This window comes from Leopardus geoffroyi, chromosome E3, assembly GCF_018350155.1.
Source record: "Leopardus geoffroyi isolate Oge1 chromosome E3, O.geoffroyi_Oge1_pat1.0, whole genome shotgun sequence".
Classification (NCBI taxonomy): Eukaryota; Metazoa; Chordata; class Mammalia; order Carnivora; family Felidae; genus Leopardus; species Leopardus geoffroyi.
This window is the reverse complement of record NC_059340.1, coordinates 7,084,533-7,100,842: the sequence shown is the minus strand read 5'-3', so window position 1 is coordinate 7,100,842 and position 16,310 is coordinate 7,084,533. Positions and strand designations below refer to the sequence as shown.

Sequence of the window (16,310 nt, the reverse complement as noted above, 5' to 3'; positions counted from 1 at the left end):
GTCTGAAGTCACCTGTCTCCCTGCATTGTCCTATTACATGTTCTTCAGGCCCTTATATTTCCTATAAATTGGTGATTAGATCTATACCAGAGGCTAAAAGAGTTTAAATTTCTATACTTTAGTTTTATGAATTTTGAATACAATTTTAATTTTTTGTTTCAGTCAACTTTTGCATCTGCAATCAGAGGCATGAATATACATAAAAGACTTTATCTCACTATATATGGGGTGTATACTTCAGGTTTGTGCACTTGCTATTTGTATACTTCAATCAACAATAACAAAATAACTGTCCCCCATAAAGCCTCTTAAATATGCACCCAGGAAACACTTGAAAATACAATTTCTAATCTATTTAAAAATATTCCACTATTAGTGGCTGGAATTATTTTGTGTATCTGTCTACTTCTCATTATCAGTATTCCCTCTCCTCCAGCCCTCACCAGAGTCTCTGAGAGCAGGGACACTGACCGTCTCATCTGGCACGGTAATCCTCCAAAATCTAGAACTGCCTGACACTTAGCAGGTGTTCAACAATTGTGCAATAACTAACAAATAAGGAAGTAAATATCTATGGAATTCTTTGTTTCCTTCCAATATGCCCTCAAATATATATAAACTATGCCCCAGATATTGCATGAGCCATTATTATTATTATATTAAAAGTTATTTGTTGCTCACCTGAAACTCAAATTTAACAGGTCACCCTGCATTTAATCTGGCAACCCTATCTCCACTGAAACAGTACTTGTTGAAATCAAGGGGAGTGATATTTAGCTCACTTCCCTGAATTCGTTATATATGTGTTCACATTCTTCTTTGAGTTAATAGAATTCTGCAGCTCCCGCGGGAATCAGTAGGTACACTTCTTTCCCCTAATTCTTTAATTTGACAGGATCCTAAGAAATGTAACTTTAGTGACTTTGGGACCTTATGGGATCTTCCATTCTTTCATGTTAGTAAAACCATGAAGTTCTTAAGAAGACTTAAATTTGTATTTGCCTATTTTGCATGGCTTTGCCTAACTCAAGATTGAAACTTAGTCTTTTTGCTGTTTCCTTTGAGTCAGAAAATACTTCCTCATCGATTATTTTAAATTATTAATTTCTATCCTCATCAATACTGTAAAGTAGTCCATAATACCAATGTGTTTGAATAACAAGAATCAACAGAACTACTTCTCATTCTGGAAGAGATTCCAATGGCCATTCTTTTATTATTATTAGTTTTACTGTTTATTTTTGAGAGACACAGACAGACAGACAGACAGACAGACAGACAGAAGGTGAGTCAGGGAGGGGCAGAGAAGACACACAGAATCCGAAGCAAGCTCCAGGCTGTCAGCACAGAGCCTGACGTGGGGCTTGAACTTATGACCTTGAGTTCATGACCTGAGGTGAAGTCAGACACATAACCAACTGACTGAGCCACCCAGGTGCCCCTCCAATGGCCATTCTTTTAGAATACTTGACACCAACTTTTTTATTTTTGTTAATCATTGTAGACTCTGGCTTTTTAGACTAAATATATGACAATCGACCTCAGCCAATATTCTCTTTGATGCTCAAATTGTCACTATTTTGGCCAATGTGAACTCATTTTAGGTTGATCCTTATGTTATTTCAATATAACCTCATTAAATAGGAAAGCTTTTGGTACAACAAAATTGGCAGGCTCACCTTATTTTTCTCTTTGCAAAACTAGCTATTTCTCCAAGGAACACTGGTGCAGGGTTAAGGGAAAAGAAAAATATTCATCTCAGGGTTCCCGTTATTTCTGGGTAGTTGCTCATGGACAGAAATTTAAAAAGATAGGTATTAAATTTTTCTTATTGTAAAGAAATGAGTCAATATTCATACTGCCAATCCAGTTTTACTTAAATTCTTAATTCCACAACTATACTCCTTCCTTTACCTTTTATTGGAATACCATCTTCATTCTTTAAAAATGTTTCAGAGGGGTGCCTGGGTGGCGCAGCCGGTTAAGCGTCCGACTTCAGCCAGGTCACGATCTCGCGGTCTGTGAGTTCGAGCCCCGCGTCAGGCTCTGGGCTGATGGCTCAGAGCCTGGAGCCGGTTTCGATTCTGTGTCTCCCTCTCTCTCTGCCCCTCCCCCGTTCATGCTCTGTCTCTCTCTGTCCCAGAAATAAATAAACGTTGAAAAAAAAAAAAAAAGTTTCAGAGTGCAGGCACCTGTACACACAAGCACGGTGAGCAGGGGAGGGGCAGAGAGAGAGGGACAAAGAGAGAAACTCAAGCAGGCTCCCCCCTATCAGCGCAGAGCCCCTGGGGCTCGATCCCGCTCATCTCGAGATCACGACCTGAGTGGAAATCAAGAGTTGGATGCTTAACCGACTGAGCCACTCAGGAGCCCCTAATTTGTTATTATTTAAATAAATGCCATTAAAAATAAAGTACTGGGAAAATACTATGAAAAGTACATATAAAAAATTTGAGGGGCACGTGGGTGGCTCAGTCGATTAAGCTTCTGACTCTTGATTTTGACTCATGTCATGATCTCATGGTCATGGGACCAAGCCCTGTGTCAGGCTCTGTGCTGGGTGTGGAGCCTGATTGAGATTCTCTCTCTCCCTTTCTCTCTGCCCCTCCCCTGCTCGCACTTGCTATCAAAAAAAAATTTTTAGAAATATTCTAACACATGACAGAAAAGGTCCTAAGGTTTTTAATATATAAAGAGCTTTCATAAATCAAGAAGACAAAGACGAACAACTCAACAGAAACAAGACAAAGAATACAAGGAGACATTTCACAAAAAGAAAAGCAACTGGCCAATAAAGATAAGAAAAACACATGTTCACCATCACACATTTTAAAAATTAAAATGAGATATTTTCTATTAGCTTGGTATAAATTTAAAGTTTAAATATATATATACCTTTTTTTTTTTTTTTCAACGTTTATTTATTTTTGGGACAGAGAGAGACAGAGCATGAACGGGGGAGGGGCAGAGAGAGAGGGAGACACAGAATCGGAAACAGGCTCCAGGCTCTGAGCCATCAGCCCAGAGCCCGACGCGGGGCTCGAACTCACGGACCGCGAGATCGTGACCTGGCTGAAGTCGGACGCTTAACCGACTGCGCCACCCAGGCGCCCCAAAATATATATATACCTTTAATAAGTTATATATTTAAGGTATATAACATGGTAAATTTTGTGTATTTTACAACTTTAAAAAGTTGGAAAAAATGATTGAAATGTGTGTATTGGCTGATATCACAAATGTAGTATTAGAGTCAAAATTGGCTTATTCATCTAAAATCATGTTTTTGTATCATACACTTTATTAATTTTTTTTAATGTTTATTTTTAAGAGAGCAATAGAGCGTGAGTGGGGGAGGGGCAGACAGGGGGAGACACAGAATCTGAAGCAGGCTCCAGGCTCTGAGCTGTCAGCACAGAGACCGATGCAGGGTTTGAATTAATGAACCGTAAGATCATGACCTGACGTTTAACCAACTGTGCCAGCCACCCAGGTGCCCTTTGTATCATATACTTGAACTGTATTTTAAGTCACTATAGGTAGGGGCGCCTCGGTGGCTCAGTCTGTTGAGTGTCCGACTTCAGCTCAGGTCATGATCTCATGGTTCGTGAGTTCGAGCCCTGCATCAGGCTCTGTGCTGACAGCTCAGAACCTGGAGCCTGCTTCAGATCTGTGTCCCTCTCTCTCTTTCTCTCTGCTCCTCCCCTGCTCACATTCTGTCTCTCTCTCAAAACTAAATAAATGTTTAAAAAAAAAAAAATTTAAGTCACTGTAGGTAGACTAGCTGGGGTGAAATTAATGTTTTTTTTTCAACGTTTATTTATTTTTGGGACAGAGAGAGACAGAGCATGAACGGGGGAGGGGCAGAGAGAGAGGGAGACACAGAATCGGAAACAGGCTCCAGGCTCTGAGCCATCAGCCCAGAGCCCGATGCGGGGCTCGAACTCACGGACCGCGAGATCGTGACCTGGCTGAAGTCGGACGCTTAACCGACTGCGCCACCCAGGCGCCCCTAGCTGGGGTGAAATTAAACCATTACATAGAAATGTGGAGACCACTGTGTTACTTCCTATCTCAAGATAGGTATCACCCTTCTCTCTCCTAGTAGTGGACAGTCTCCACCAAAGAGAAGGGCTGCAAGACCTGCTGCCCTGATTCCAGGCTAGCCCTTAAGAGATTATTCTAGAAGAATGGATAAAGTCACAACGTGTTTCCTGGGAGGCACAAAGCTGTCACCTCATCAGCATATATACATTCTATTGGTGTAACTGAGTCCCCTCGATTCATCAGATCACCGTGTTTGGGGAGACAAAGGGTTGGAAGGACTGCTGCCCACAAATGCCGGGGGTAAGACTGCCAGGTAAGATGCAGGATGCCCGGGGAAATTTGAATTTCAGATACACACTGAATACATTTTTTAGTAGAAGTATGCCCCAAATGTTATTTATCTAGAATCCAAATGTAAGTCCTATAAGTTTATCTGTGTGATATGGGGGGCGGCATGCTCACAAGCATCTTCAGACCATGACAGTCTCAAAGCCCCCTGGGGGCAGTGTTCTTCCTGGCCCACCAGGATTCAACCACTCTCCTAGAGCCAAGCAGGCACTCCACCTAACCACAGGTGGGCACTGAGACTCGAGCAGAGCTCCCGTATTCCCAGTTTCTCCCATTTGTTAGCTTGTTCTGTTCAGTAGATTTGAGCTGTAGTTCCCTACAGAAGCCCATTATTGGCTTTTCTCCCCCCTTCCCTTCCTGCTCCCTCACACGTGGCTTTCTTGAATCACCTCCCTAAATAAACTCTAGGCCTTCAAGTCCTTGTATCAGACTGTTTTAGGGAAATCCAAACTGTTAACAGTCAGTGCTGGAAGTGGCCCTAGAAACCGAGCCATCAGGATGAGACTTTGGGACAGGTCACTCACTGGTCAGATGGTTAGTAAGAGGAGCCTGGTAACGAGTGCAGTAGTGATAACCCTGGCATGCTATACCATGGAATTACTGAGATTCTCACTAGTTCTAGCAAGAGATGAGGTACAGGTAGAAGGGGAAGCATTAGCTTCTGGAATAGTCCCAGAACTTGAACATTAGTGGGATAGTGGCAATTATTAGGACCGCGGAGTTTCTCAAGCTTTGAAGAAAGAAAATTATAGGCTTAGTTCAGCCAACTATCACTTCAGGGCATGTTGTGGAAGCCAAAGTCACCCATGGGAGGGATCAGTGATCCCATCTGCAGCGAGAGCAGACTGGCCTGAAAACCAGGCACACGGTTTATTGCGAGGGGGTCAGAACTGCAAAGAAAGCTAAATGCAAAACCTTGCCAAGTCATTTATGCCAAAATTCTGGGCCCTGATTGGGAAAGATTCAGATCCTGATGCATGGGACATCTGGGTAGTTGTGTCTGAGGACCTCAAACCCCAAATTCCCCAGAACCCTCCAGCCTAACAGACACATCTCCCTTCCCCTCTGCTGTAAGAGAGTAGCTTCTTTGTGCTTGGAGACTGTGCAAAAATCTCACGTGACGACAGTCAGGGAACAGACACTATGGGCTAGAAGGAATCCTGTTGTACATTATTGACTTGCAGAGTTTAGAAGGAAGTTTCAGAGTCAGATTTTCAGACTTCGGTAGAGGCAGAATATACATACACAATCAAGATGCACACGAGGCTGATGAATGTTTCCAATGATGAAAAAACGTGTCCAGTGTGCAGAAAAAAAATTAAGCGCAACACAGCCCAAGATGCAGGTACTCTAGCTGCTCTACCCTGACTTCCCAATACGCACCTTCACAAGCACTGAAAGTTCTAATGACCTCAAATCCAAATTTTCCAAGAGCTACAACCAGGCAGGAACAGTTTCCTCTCTCTAGAATAGTGTTCAATAACCGACATACCATTTATTTGAACAGTCCTGAGGCATTACAAGATGTTACAAGTTTATTCCAAATCAGATTAAATTGTGCTCAGGTGGCTCAATTCTTTACAAATCATACTTTTTGAATATATGTTAAAACAGTTAAACAGTTTCAGTGTTTCTTCCTTAATTATATTGGATATACTCAGTTTAACTATACAAAAGGCAATGCCGGCCTGGTTCAGGAGACCCAAAGTGTGGTGGGGGACCCCGTCCCAGCGAGCTGGCCAGTGGGCAGTGAGTACCCTGATGCCCTCCAGGACCTCCTTCCCACTGTGCCAACACCCAAGCACTCATTCCTCAGGCACCCTTGACATTAAGTGAAACAAAATCTACCACTAGAGTTTATAGCGCAATTACTAGGCTTCTCCCTAGGATCCGTATGCTAAAACTTGAAAAATCAAAAACCACTCAGAGAGCATGCTCAACACTTAAAGCACTTCTCCCTCTCCAGTGTGGACCCTCTGATGTTTGGAAAGATTGGACTTACTACAGAAGGTTTTTCCACAATGATTACACCAATAGGGCTTCTCCCCAGTATGGATTCTATGATGTTTATTAAAATTTGAGCTGTGGTTAAAGGCTTTCCCACACTCCTTACATTTATATGGCTTCTCTCCAGTGTGGAGTCTCTGGTGTGAACTAAGACCCGCGTGCTGACTAAAGCTCTTCCCGCACTCGTTACACTGGTAAGGTTTCTCCCCAGTGTGTATCCGGTAGTGTCGAATGAGGCTGCCTTTACCACTGAAAGCTTTCCCACAATCTTTACACTGATATGGTGCCTCTTCAGTGTGCATTCGCTGATGTTTAAGGAGGTCTGAGCTCTGACCAAAGGCTTTCCCACACTTACAGTCATAGGGCCGGTCCACCAAGTGTGTTCTGTAATGAAGGGTGAGGTTTGAACTGTGGCTGAAAGCTTTCCCACATTTGGTGCACACATATGGTTTCTCCCCAGTGTGTGTTCTCCGGTGTTTAGTAAGATTTGAGCTATTACTAAAGGCCTTTCCACACTCGGCACAAATGTAACGCCTCTCTCCTGGGGTAGGTTTAGCGGGAATCAATTCTCTGCCTTTCTTAGAACCTTTGTCTAGGAGAGGAGTTTTTGTTCCTCTTTCCTTTTCAAGGTTTACCCACTGCCTTTCTAACCTGGACTCACATTTACTGGTAATAATCACAGGAATAATATCCCTTTTGAATTCTTGAGATTCCTCAGAACTTTTCTGCTTCTCTGTTGATTCCTCATTCTGGGTGTTCGATTTATGATCTGAAACAATAAGTAGAAAAAGAACATGTCAGTTGTGTTGTGTTCTGAGAAGCAACTGTTAAAGGAGAAACTGAAATGTCAGATGATGTGGATGGGTTTTAAAGGGTGACCAAGTATCGCTCTGTGAGAGGTCACAGTGTCACAGATACACAAAGTCACCATCAGATCTAGTATACAGTACCAGGCTTTCACACAAGGCCACGACTAGTAGTTGTTAGGATATAACGAGTACACAGCCTTCTCTGCCAGGAGAAGACCTTCACATAAAGAGGGCAGTAAGGCAAAACCAGGCTGCTGGGACAGCAACAAAGGAGATGGTGATGCCCAGGCAGAAAGAAACAAGTAAGAAGTATTACTGAATGGTTTTGAAGTTGATTAAGGAAAATAAAAAGGGTAATAAAGGAGACCAGGCTAGTGGCAAACTCACCTTCTCACAGAAGTGGAAAAGCAACAAAAGAGGACATTCGGTCCATATTCGATCATTCTAGTCCCAGATCATTACTCATTTAAATGAAAGTGCTAACCTCCCATTAGAGTTTGACTCTCATCATGTAACCTACAGTGGCTATGTCTTACAATTCTTTTAGTTCTAAAGTTAATACTCCTGAAATTATATTGAAGCAATATATCTTCTTTAGAGCACTGCACTAGGCAGCAACACTTACAAGTCCGTCTAATCTGTCCACATACATGGAAAAGGGGACTAAGAGAAATCCACACTGAACCACGGGCTCCCTCTGAGAACTGTCAGCCCTCCGTGAGTACAAGAGCCTCAATCAACAAGGGACTTTCCTCTCAGCCCCTTCCCTGGTCCCTGGCTCTCTCTCTCCACTCAACCCATCTATTTCCTTCCACGTTCACCCCCTACTTCCTGTCTGCTGGGGACCCCAGCAGCAGTAGATAAAAGTCCCTTTCATTCTCTGTGATGAGCAGTCACACTTGGCTACATGTACAGATTTTCCCTAAAGTTGCCATGTACTATGTGTGGGAAATAAGTAACTTAATACATAAGCTAAAAAAAATTTTTTTAAGTTTATTTACTTATTTTGAGAGAGAGGCAGAGAGAGAGAGAGGGAAAGAATCCCAAGCAAGCTCCATGCTGTTAGCACAGAGCCTGATGCAGGGCTCGATCTCATGAAGTGTGAGACCATGACCTGAGCTGAAATCAAGAGTCAGATGCTTAACCAAATGAGCCGCCCACGTGCCTCTAAGCTAAAAATTTTAAATAGCCTTATGAACTGGAAGCTGAAAAGAATTTACCAGGGACCATTTCTGCATAATCCAATGCTGATGTTAACAGGTTCACCCAATTATTAACAATATTAACAAATAAACAAGCATCATCTCTTACTGGTTCATTCAACCTGTCACACCTCTGTGAACAGTCTCCTTTTTTACATTTTTAAAATGTTTATTTATTTTGAAAGAGAGAGAGAGAGAGAGGGAGGGAGAGGGGGAGAGAAAGCACTACTGGGGAGAGGCAGAGAGAGAGAATCCCAAGCAGGCTCCTCACTACCACCATAGAGTCCAACGTGGGGCCTGATCCCATGAATCATGAAATCATGACCTGAGCTAAAATCAAGAGTGGGGGACGGACTGAGCCACCTAGGGGCCCCGAACAGTCCCTTTTTTAAACTCACTTCAACCCACCCTTTCAAGAGAAGAGGATGTCATGTTCCCTTGCTAGGACTCTGGCTGAGATGCACCTAGGGATGAAAGGCACTCAGGCACTCATTCTGCCTCCGCAACCAGACCAGGCAAGTCAGTCTAGGGCACTGCCTTGCAACCGGGAATTAGAATTATTCTATTTCTTTCACCACAAAGGCCCGGGACACCAAGCAGGTTGCATGACAGACAGCCCCTACCTTGACTCTGTTTCAGCTCTGGAGTGAAATCCTGCTCTTCCCCAGTCTCCTGAATGTACAAGGGCTCCCAAGCTTCGCATCTGTGACTGGTCTCCACAGACTGGGGCTGCACACTGCTTGGAAACTTTGCCGTTCCTGAAGAGGACCTCTTCTCCCACATCTGTTTCTGCTCATTTGGAGGCGGTGAGGCCTAGAGACGATGAGGAATGATGGAGTTTATGCACAGCTCACCTTGGAACTACAATGGGTCTGAACTACCCAGGTCCACTTAAACACGCATCTCTTTTTTGAGACATACAATATAGTAAATGTGTCTCTTATGATTTTAAGGCTTTCCTTTCTCTAGCTTACTTTATTATAAGAATGTAGTATAGAATACATATAACATACAAAGTAAGTGTTAATTGACTATTTATGTTATTGGTAAGGTTTCTGGTCAACAGTAGACTATTTAGAAGTTTCAGGGGAATCCAAAGTTATATTGGGATCCTCAAATGCACATGTCCTGGGGAGGCGGGGCTGACACCCCTAACCTCTGTGTGGTTCAAGGGTCAACTGCAGAATGAAAGAACACCAGGAGAGCTAATGTACAACCTCTAAGGGAAAAAAAAGGAAACCCATCCATCTCATTCAACTCCCGTAGCTAAAGATCAATACTGGACGGTAGACGAAATACAGGAGGAAACACAGTGTAAGTCAGCAGAAACTTCCATTCAGCTACTCTCATTGGATGGACAAACCCAGCCTGCCCCGAATGCTATGCTCTCAATCTCATAGCAGGAAAGGTCTCCCCAGCCTACCTGCTGCCCTGGCTCGTCCAGTTCTCGCTCCAGATCTTCTAGGAGAGTGACGGCCTCTTCAGCGCTCTCCGGGCAGTGCTCCTGCACCCAGGCCTGGAGCTCCTGGGGCAGGATGCTCAGGAACTGCTCCAGCACCAGCAGCTCCAGGATCTGCTCCTTGGTGTGGATCTCGGGCCTCAGCCACTCACAGCAGAGCACCCGGAGCTGGCTCAGGGCCTCCCGGGGGCCAGGTGTGTCATGGTACCCAAACTGCCGGAAGCGCTGGCGGAACACCTCCAGGCTAGGAAGGCACTTCCCTTCCTCTTCCTCATCTTTAACCACCACAGGCCCCCTCTCCCGTGGAGGCCGAGGAACCCGAACTGCAGCCATGCCTAAAACCTTGGTCATCACACAGATTCCAGAAACAGCCTCACTACGGATGGGACTATGTGGAGCAGGAATAGTGGTTCCTTTGGGTTTCTGGATCTTTAGGGCTACACGTTAAACCTGAGAAAATATGGTTACCATAAATTACAAAAAGAAAAAAAGGATGCTTTTTAGGTCTTTACAGCCACACTGTCAGCACAACAAATTGTGGAAATTATGGCCACCACAGAACTATCACATAAAAATAATTGTCCAAAATCATTCAAGAGTCAGCTCAGGATATCCTACTTCAATTTTACTGTCTCCACTCTGATAAAAAGTACACTATGGCATAATTTTAAAATTGAATTTATTATTTTTTAGAATTTTAATTTGTACATAATTTTTTTTTAATTTGAGAGAGAGAGAGAGAGAGAGACTGAACACAGTGGGGAGAGGAACAGAGGGAGAGAGAATCTCAAGCAGGCTCCATGCTCAGTGGGGAGCCCAATGTGGGGCTGGATCCCACAACACTGGGATCATGTGTTAGCTCAGCTGAGATCAACAGTGGGATGCTCAACCAACTGAGCCACTCAGGGACCCCTAAAATTAAATTTAAATTAACTTTGCTCTAAAACCTGTTTCAGAATCTTACAACTCCTGAGATTTCAACAGGATACCTACAGGCTAACTGCAGCCTGTCTAAATCCAAGACTTTGAGATTCAACATTAAAAATTTGTTAGTCAAGGGTACCTAGCTGGCTCAGCCGGTGGAGCATGTGACTCTTGGTCTCAGGGTCATGACTTCCGGCCCCATGTTGGGCGTGGAGCCTACTTAAAAAAGACAAGTGAATGACAAATTAAACTAAAAGTAACCTATATTCTTACAGAGGTATTTATTTTGATGAGATATGTATTGTTGAGAATAGGTAAAAATTAAGTCATAGCAAATGATACAAAAAAATGCTTAAAGTATTTTTCTTTTAAATACTAATTATTCTAATTATCTGTCAGTCGATACATTAGAACACCAAAAACATCTGTAGTAAATATAACTACTTCTTTTTCCCTCACTTGCCCAAAAAATGAAGTCCCTTCACTCAACATTGACTTGAATACCGGCCACGGGCTTTGAGCTGGGACTGCAGTGATGAGTAAGACAGATGTGCTCTCACCCCCACAGGGCTTTCAAGTCTGTGGGGGAGATGGAAAGTATAGGAGTAAACAGACAACAGAATCAGACTATACAATTAGTGGCATTCATGAAGTATACTCTGAAAGAAACCCGCATGAATTAACCTTACATGCTTGTGACTGGCTTTCCTAAGCATGTTTCCAAACTTTAGGCAGCATCTGTCAGGTCACGTAGACGTCCCATTCTGGGTTTGGACAACTGAGAGCAGGACAACTCCAGCAGTCTCAGTGAAGAGCCAAACGGATAAAAATCTACACAGGTTTTCGTTACATGAAATGATAATGGTAACAAGGATAGAGACCATAAAAAGGATGTACAAATAGCTTGCAGAAGATGAGAAAATAGAGGCGTCAAAGATAACCTAAATCTAAGGCATTTGAAAACTTCGGTATGAAAAAAATAAAAACGAAAATAAAAACTTGAGTATGCTGATGGCTGACATGCACATCCACCTCTGGCCTGATGTCACTCTAAGTGGCAAGTCTCACATACATCCCCATAATCACGACAAAGGAAAAAGGATAAAACACAAACAGTGATATTGCTGGGTTATAGATGAATTCAATTTTTTAAATTCTTTTTTTCATTTTCTAAATTTTCTACAATGGGTATTATTACTTTTATATCAGAAAATCTTTAAGGACAAACCAAATTGGTTTTACTACTAATCCAACAACTTCATGGACTTCCAAACAAACAAACAAACAAACAAAAAAGCAATCACAGACCATGCAGAATGCCCCCAACGAATGCACATCTATGTTAACAGCTTTTGTTTTTTTAAGTTTTTTATTTTACTAATCCCTACCCCCAACGTGGGGCTCGAACTCATAACCCTGAGATCAAGTTGCACGCTCCAGCTAAGTCAGCCAGGTGTCCCTAGTATGTTACTTAAGTATTACTTTCACACATTTAATAAACACACATTAAAAACATACATTTTCTATGACTGCTCTCCACTGATTTTTGTGACCAATTCTGATAATTTTATTTTTTATTTTTAATTCTAGTAATTCTAAAAAATATAAAATGGGATCCTACGACTAGAACCTCAATATATAACTTTTTATGAAAATTTCAATAATTATCAGCTACTAATTAGTTGAGACTTCTAGGGATGCCGGTACTTGGGATTCCTCTCCACTGTACCCCAAATCTGAAGCATCCTAGGAGATATCAACAGGTGTCTTGACAGGGTGGACCCAAATCAGCAGCACGTACTCCCTCACACTGCTCTGCACATCCAATACACTTCTGGGGCTCCCAAGTTCAGAATAACTTGAAAACAGCCAGGAGAGAAGCACACCATCTAGTTTCCTAAATAAAGGCACTAGCGCAAAAGGCTAAAATGACCTTAAAATAACAGATGGAATAGTGCTGGGAGCATTCATTTGAAATGCTTAAAAGTAGATCTCTGCAGTGCTGAAATACCTTCTCATAACTGGTTACAAAATTTCACACTCCACTCACAGAAGTGCATACCTAGAATAGGAAAGACACTGGAATCTGTTTGGGTTGCTCAGCTTCTGGGGTCAAGCCTGGGAAACTCAGCAAGGCACAAGGGAGGAATTACTTAGCACAGGTGGCATTCAACAGGAAGTGACCTGTATCAGATTCATGTGGATCTGTTCCCAGAATGGCATATCCAATCTCACAGATCACATAACTACCTCTGCAAAGCAGGTACATAGTCACATTTAAAGAAAAAAAAGGTGGAGTGCCTAGTTGGCTCAGCCGGTAGAGCATGCGACTCTTGACCTCGGGGTTGTGAGCTCGAGACCCACATTGTATGTGGAGATTATGTTAAAAACAAAAAAAAAATTCTTAAGAAGAAAAAGTTTCCCTTGGATGCTGCCCACAACTCAAATCCGTGTCTTTGCAAGACCTCAAATGAGTGGAGGGATAGGCGCTTGGACCACTTCATCCCTGCTGCATTCATTCTCCCCAGAGATTCATCCAGTCACATGGCTCTAATTACCATCCACGTACTCCCAACCACCAATTAATCTCCAGCCCAGAGCTCTCTTTGGAACTCTAGACTCATGTGACCAACTACCTACTTGACGGTTAATGGCGACTCCATCATTCTGTTTTCTTGGAACAAAAAACCTGGTTATCCCAGACTCCTTCTCATTCTACATATAATTCATAAGCGAATCCTGTGAGCTCTACGTCCAAAAGATCCAATGTTCAACCAATTCGCACTACCTCCAGTACTGCATCCCAGCCCCTCCCCTACTTGCCTGGAGTATTGCAAGAGCCTCCTAAGTGCTTCCACCCCTGCCCCTGGGTCTAGTGCCAACAAGCAGCCAGAGCAACCCTGTTAACATACAAGTCAGGTCATACCATTCTTCTGCTCACGCCTTTCGAGGCAGTGTCTCCTAGAGTAAAGGGCAAGGTCATCACAATGGCCAGCAAGGCCTCATGAGGTCTCAGCTCTGTTGCCCGTCTGACTTCATCTTCTACTTCTCTCTTGTTCATTGACCCCAACCACATTGTCCCTTGAACATGTGAGGCAAGCTTCCCCCCTCAGAGCATGGCGTTCCCTCTGCCGAATGCTTCCTCCAGATTATATATGGCTGGCTCCATATGCCTATGTTCTCGCCAAGCCATCCCTGACCCCATATTTTAAACTGCACACAACTCTTGCTCACCCCAGAACTCCTTATGCTAATTTACTCTCTTCCACATCACTTACCTCCATACATATACTATATATTTTACCTTTTTTTTTTTTTAAAACCGCCTGTTTCCTTCTTGAATACCAATTCCTGAGGGCAGAGACTTTCATCCGTTTTCTTCACTGCTATATTCCAAACATCTACAATACACCTGGTATTTTGCAGGTACTCAAATATCTGTGGGAAGAATGAATGTGATATATGGATCTTTGGGTGTACTCATGGAATAAAAGCTGTAAAATCAGGCTTAAAAAAATATCAGTACAGGGGTGCCTGGGTGGCTTAGTCAGTTAAGTGTCTCACTTCAGCTCAGGTCATAATCTCACCATTCATGAGTTCGAGCCCTGTGTCGGGCTCTGTGCTGACAGCTCAGAGCCTGGAGCCTGCTTCAGATTCTTTATCTCCCCACCACCCCCCTCCCCCGCTGTCCCTCCCCTGCTTGCACTGTCTCTCTCTCTCTCTCTCAAAAATAAATAAACAGGGGTGCCTGGGTGGCTCAGTCGGTTGAGCTACCAACTTCGGCTCAGGTCATGATCTCACGGTCCGTGAGTTCGAGCCCCGCGTTGGGCTCTGTGCTGACAGCTCAGAGCCTGGAGCCTGCTCCTGATTCTGTGTCTCCCTCTCTCTCTGCCCCTCCCCCACTCATGCTCTGTCTCCCTCTGTCTCAGAAATAAACATTAAAAATAAATAAACATTAAAAAAATTTTTTTAATTATCAGTACAAATTTAAGCTAAAAAAATATGGCAGCATCAACTAATACTTAGTTTACAGATACAGGTGAATACAGAATTAGTAAGTGTGTGTACACGAGTTAGTATGCAGACATTGATTTCCTAGTTCTGTCTGCTGTGAAGGTTTAGAAGCAATGACATCCTGCAATTAGCATACCCAGAGCCCAGATCTTGGTTTCTCCAATAAAAAGAACTAGAAAATGGAAAAATAGCTGATTCTAGGTTGGGGAGCATACAAAATGAGCCTGGAGCATCCTATAGTGACACAAAGTTAAAAAACAAAACAATGGGGCATGTTAAAAGGACACAGGAGCCAACTTGGGGGGGAAAAAAGCTCTCAATAGCTACAACTAAAACAATCTGAGCAACAAAATACAGTAGTGGATTATAACCTGAAATGTGAAATAAGTATCTGTGAATCCATACAATGTTAAAAAAAAAAAAAAAAAAGCGACTGAATAAACAGAGAAGAGACAAACCTCCCACCCAGAATTATGCCACTTTATGTATGTAGATACTCCTGTCAAGAAGGGAGACTTAACTCTTCACCCCCTGAGTGTGGGCTGCACTTAGGGACTTGCTTCCGCGAGAAAAATACAGAAAGGGGCTGAAGGGAAGTACTATCATGCAGAAACCAGGCAAACACTAGCTCAGTCGGATCACCAAGGTTAACATCACCAGTGGTAAGTGCACCTGAAAATGATGACAAGGGCACATCACCTCTGTGGCCTTCCTCCTCCAAATCTGGATTGAGGGACTTTCTATAAAACACCTGACCTGTACTTCTCAAAACTGTCAAGATCATTAAAAACGAGGAAAGCCTGAGAAATTGTCACTGACCAGAGGACATTAAGTAGACTTGAAGGCTAATATAATGCGGTACCCTAGATGGGATCCTGGAACAGAAAAAGGACATTAGGGAAAAACTAGTGACCTTCAAATAAAGTGCGGAGCTTAATTAATAGTAATATATCAGTGTTGGCTCCTTAGTTGTGACAAATGTACCCAGTAATGCAAGGGGTTAACAATAACTGGAGAAAAGGTATATGGGAATTCTGTACTATCTTTGAGCTTTTCTATAGATCTAAAACTATTCTAAAAACATTTAAGGGCTCAGTCAGTGCAGCATGTGACTCTTGATCTTAGGGTTGTGAGTTCAAGCCCCATGATGGGTATAGAGATTACTTAAAAATAAAATAAAACAGGGGCGCCTGGGTGGTGCAGTCGGTTAAGCGTCCGACTTCAGCCAGGTCACGATCTCACGGTCCCTGAGTTCGAGCCCCGCGTCAGGCTCTGGGCTGATGGCTCAGAGCCTGGAGCCTGTTTCCGATTCTGTGTCTCCCTCTCTCTCTGCCCCTTCCCCGTTCATGCTCTGTCTCTCTCTGTCCCAAAAATAAATAAACGCTGAAAAAAAAAAAATTAAAAAAAAAAAAAAATAAAATAAAATAAAACATTTAAATTAAAAATATGGGGGGGGGAGAAGCACAGCTGTTAACTTTAATACTTATGATGTTGAAGCAG

The 16,310-nt window shown here is 42.9% G+C and overlaps 1 protein-coding gene across 10 annotated transcripts in view; it reads right to left on the bottom strand.

The window, feature by feature from the left end:
• Positions 1 to 16,310, bottom strand: part of ZNF3 (zinc finger protein 3) — a 66,770-nt gene that overhangs the window by 14,186 nt on the left and 36,274 nt on the right. For 2 of the 10 annotated variants that reach the window (XM_045460915.1, XM_045460920.1), the window contains exons 2-5: positions 11,301 to 14,234; positions 9,837 to 10,322; positions 9,037 to 9,226; positions 5,866 to 7,171 (exon numbers count right to left, since the gene is read on the bottom strand). In XM_045460915.1, the coding sequence (XP_045316871.1) occupies positions 6,339 to 7,171; positions 9,037 to 9,226; positions 9,837 to 10,223 (1,410 nt within the window). In that variant the 5' untranslated portion in view covers positions 10,224 to 10,322; positions 11,301 to 14,234 and the 3' untranslated portion in view covers positions 5,866 to 6,338. Of the gene's footprint in view, positions 1 to 5,865; positions 7,172 to 9,036; positions 9,227 to 9,836; positions 10,323 to 11,255; positions 14,235 to 14,383; positions 14,408 to 16,310 lie in introns of those variants that run through there. The other 8 variants (XM_045460919.1, XM_045460918.1, XM_045460923.1 and 5 more) reach the window with 8 other exon arrangements.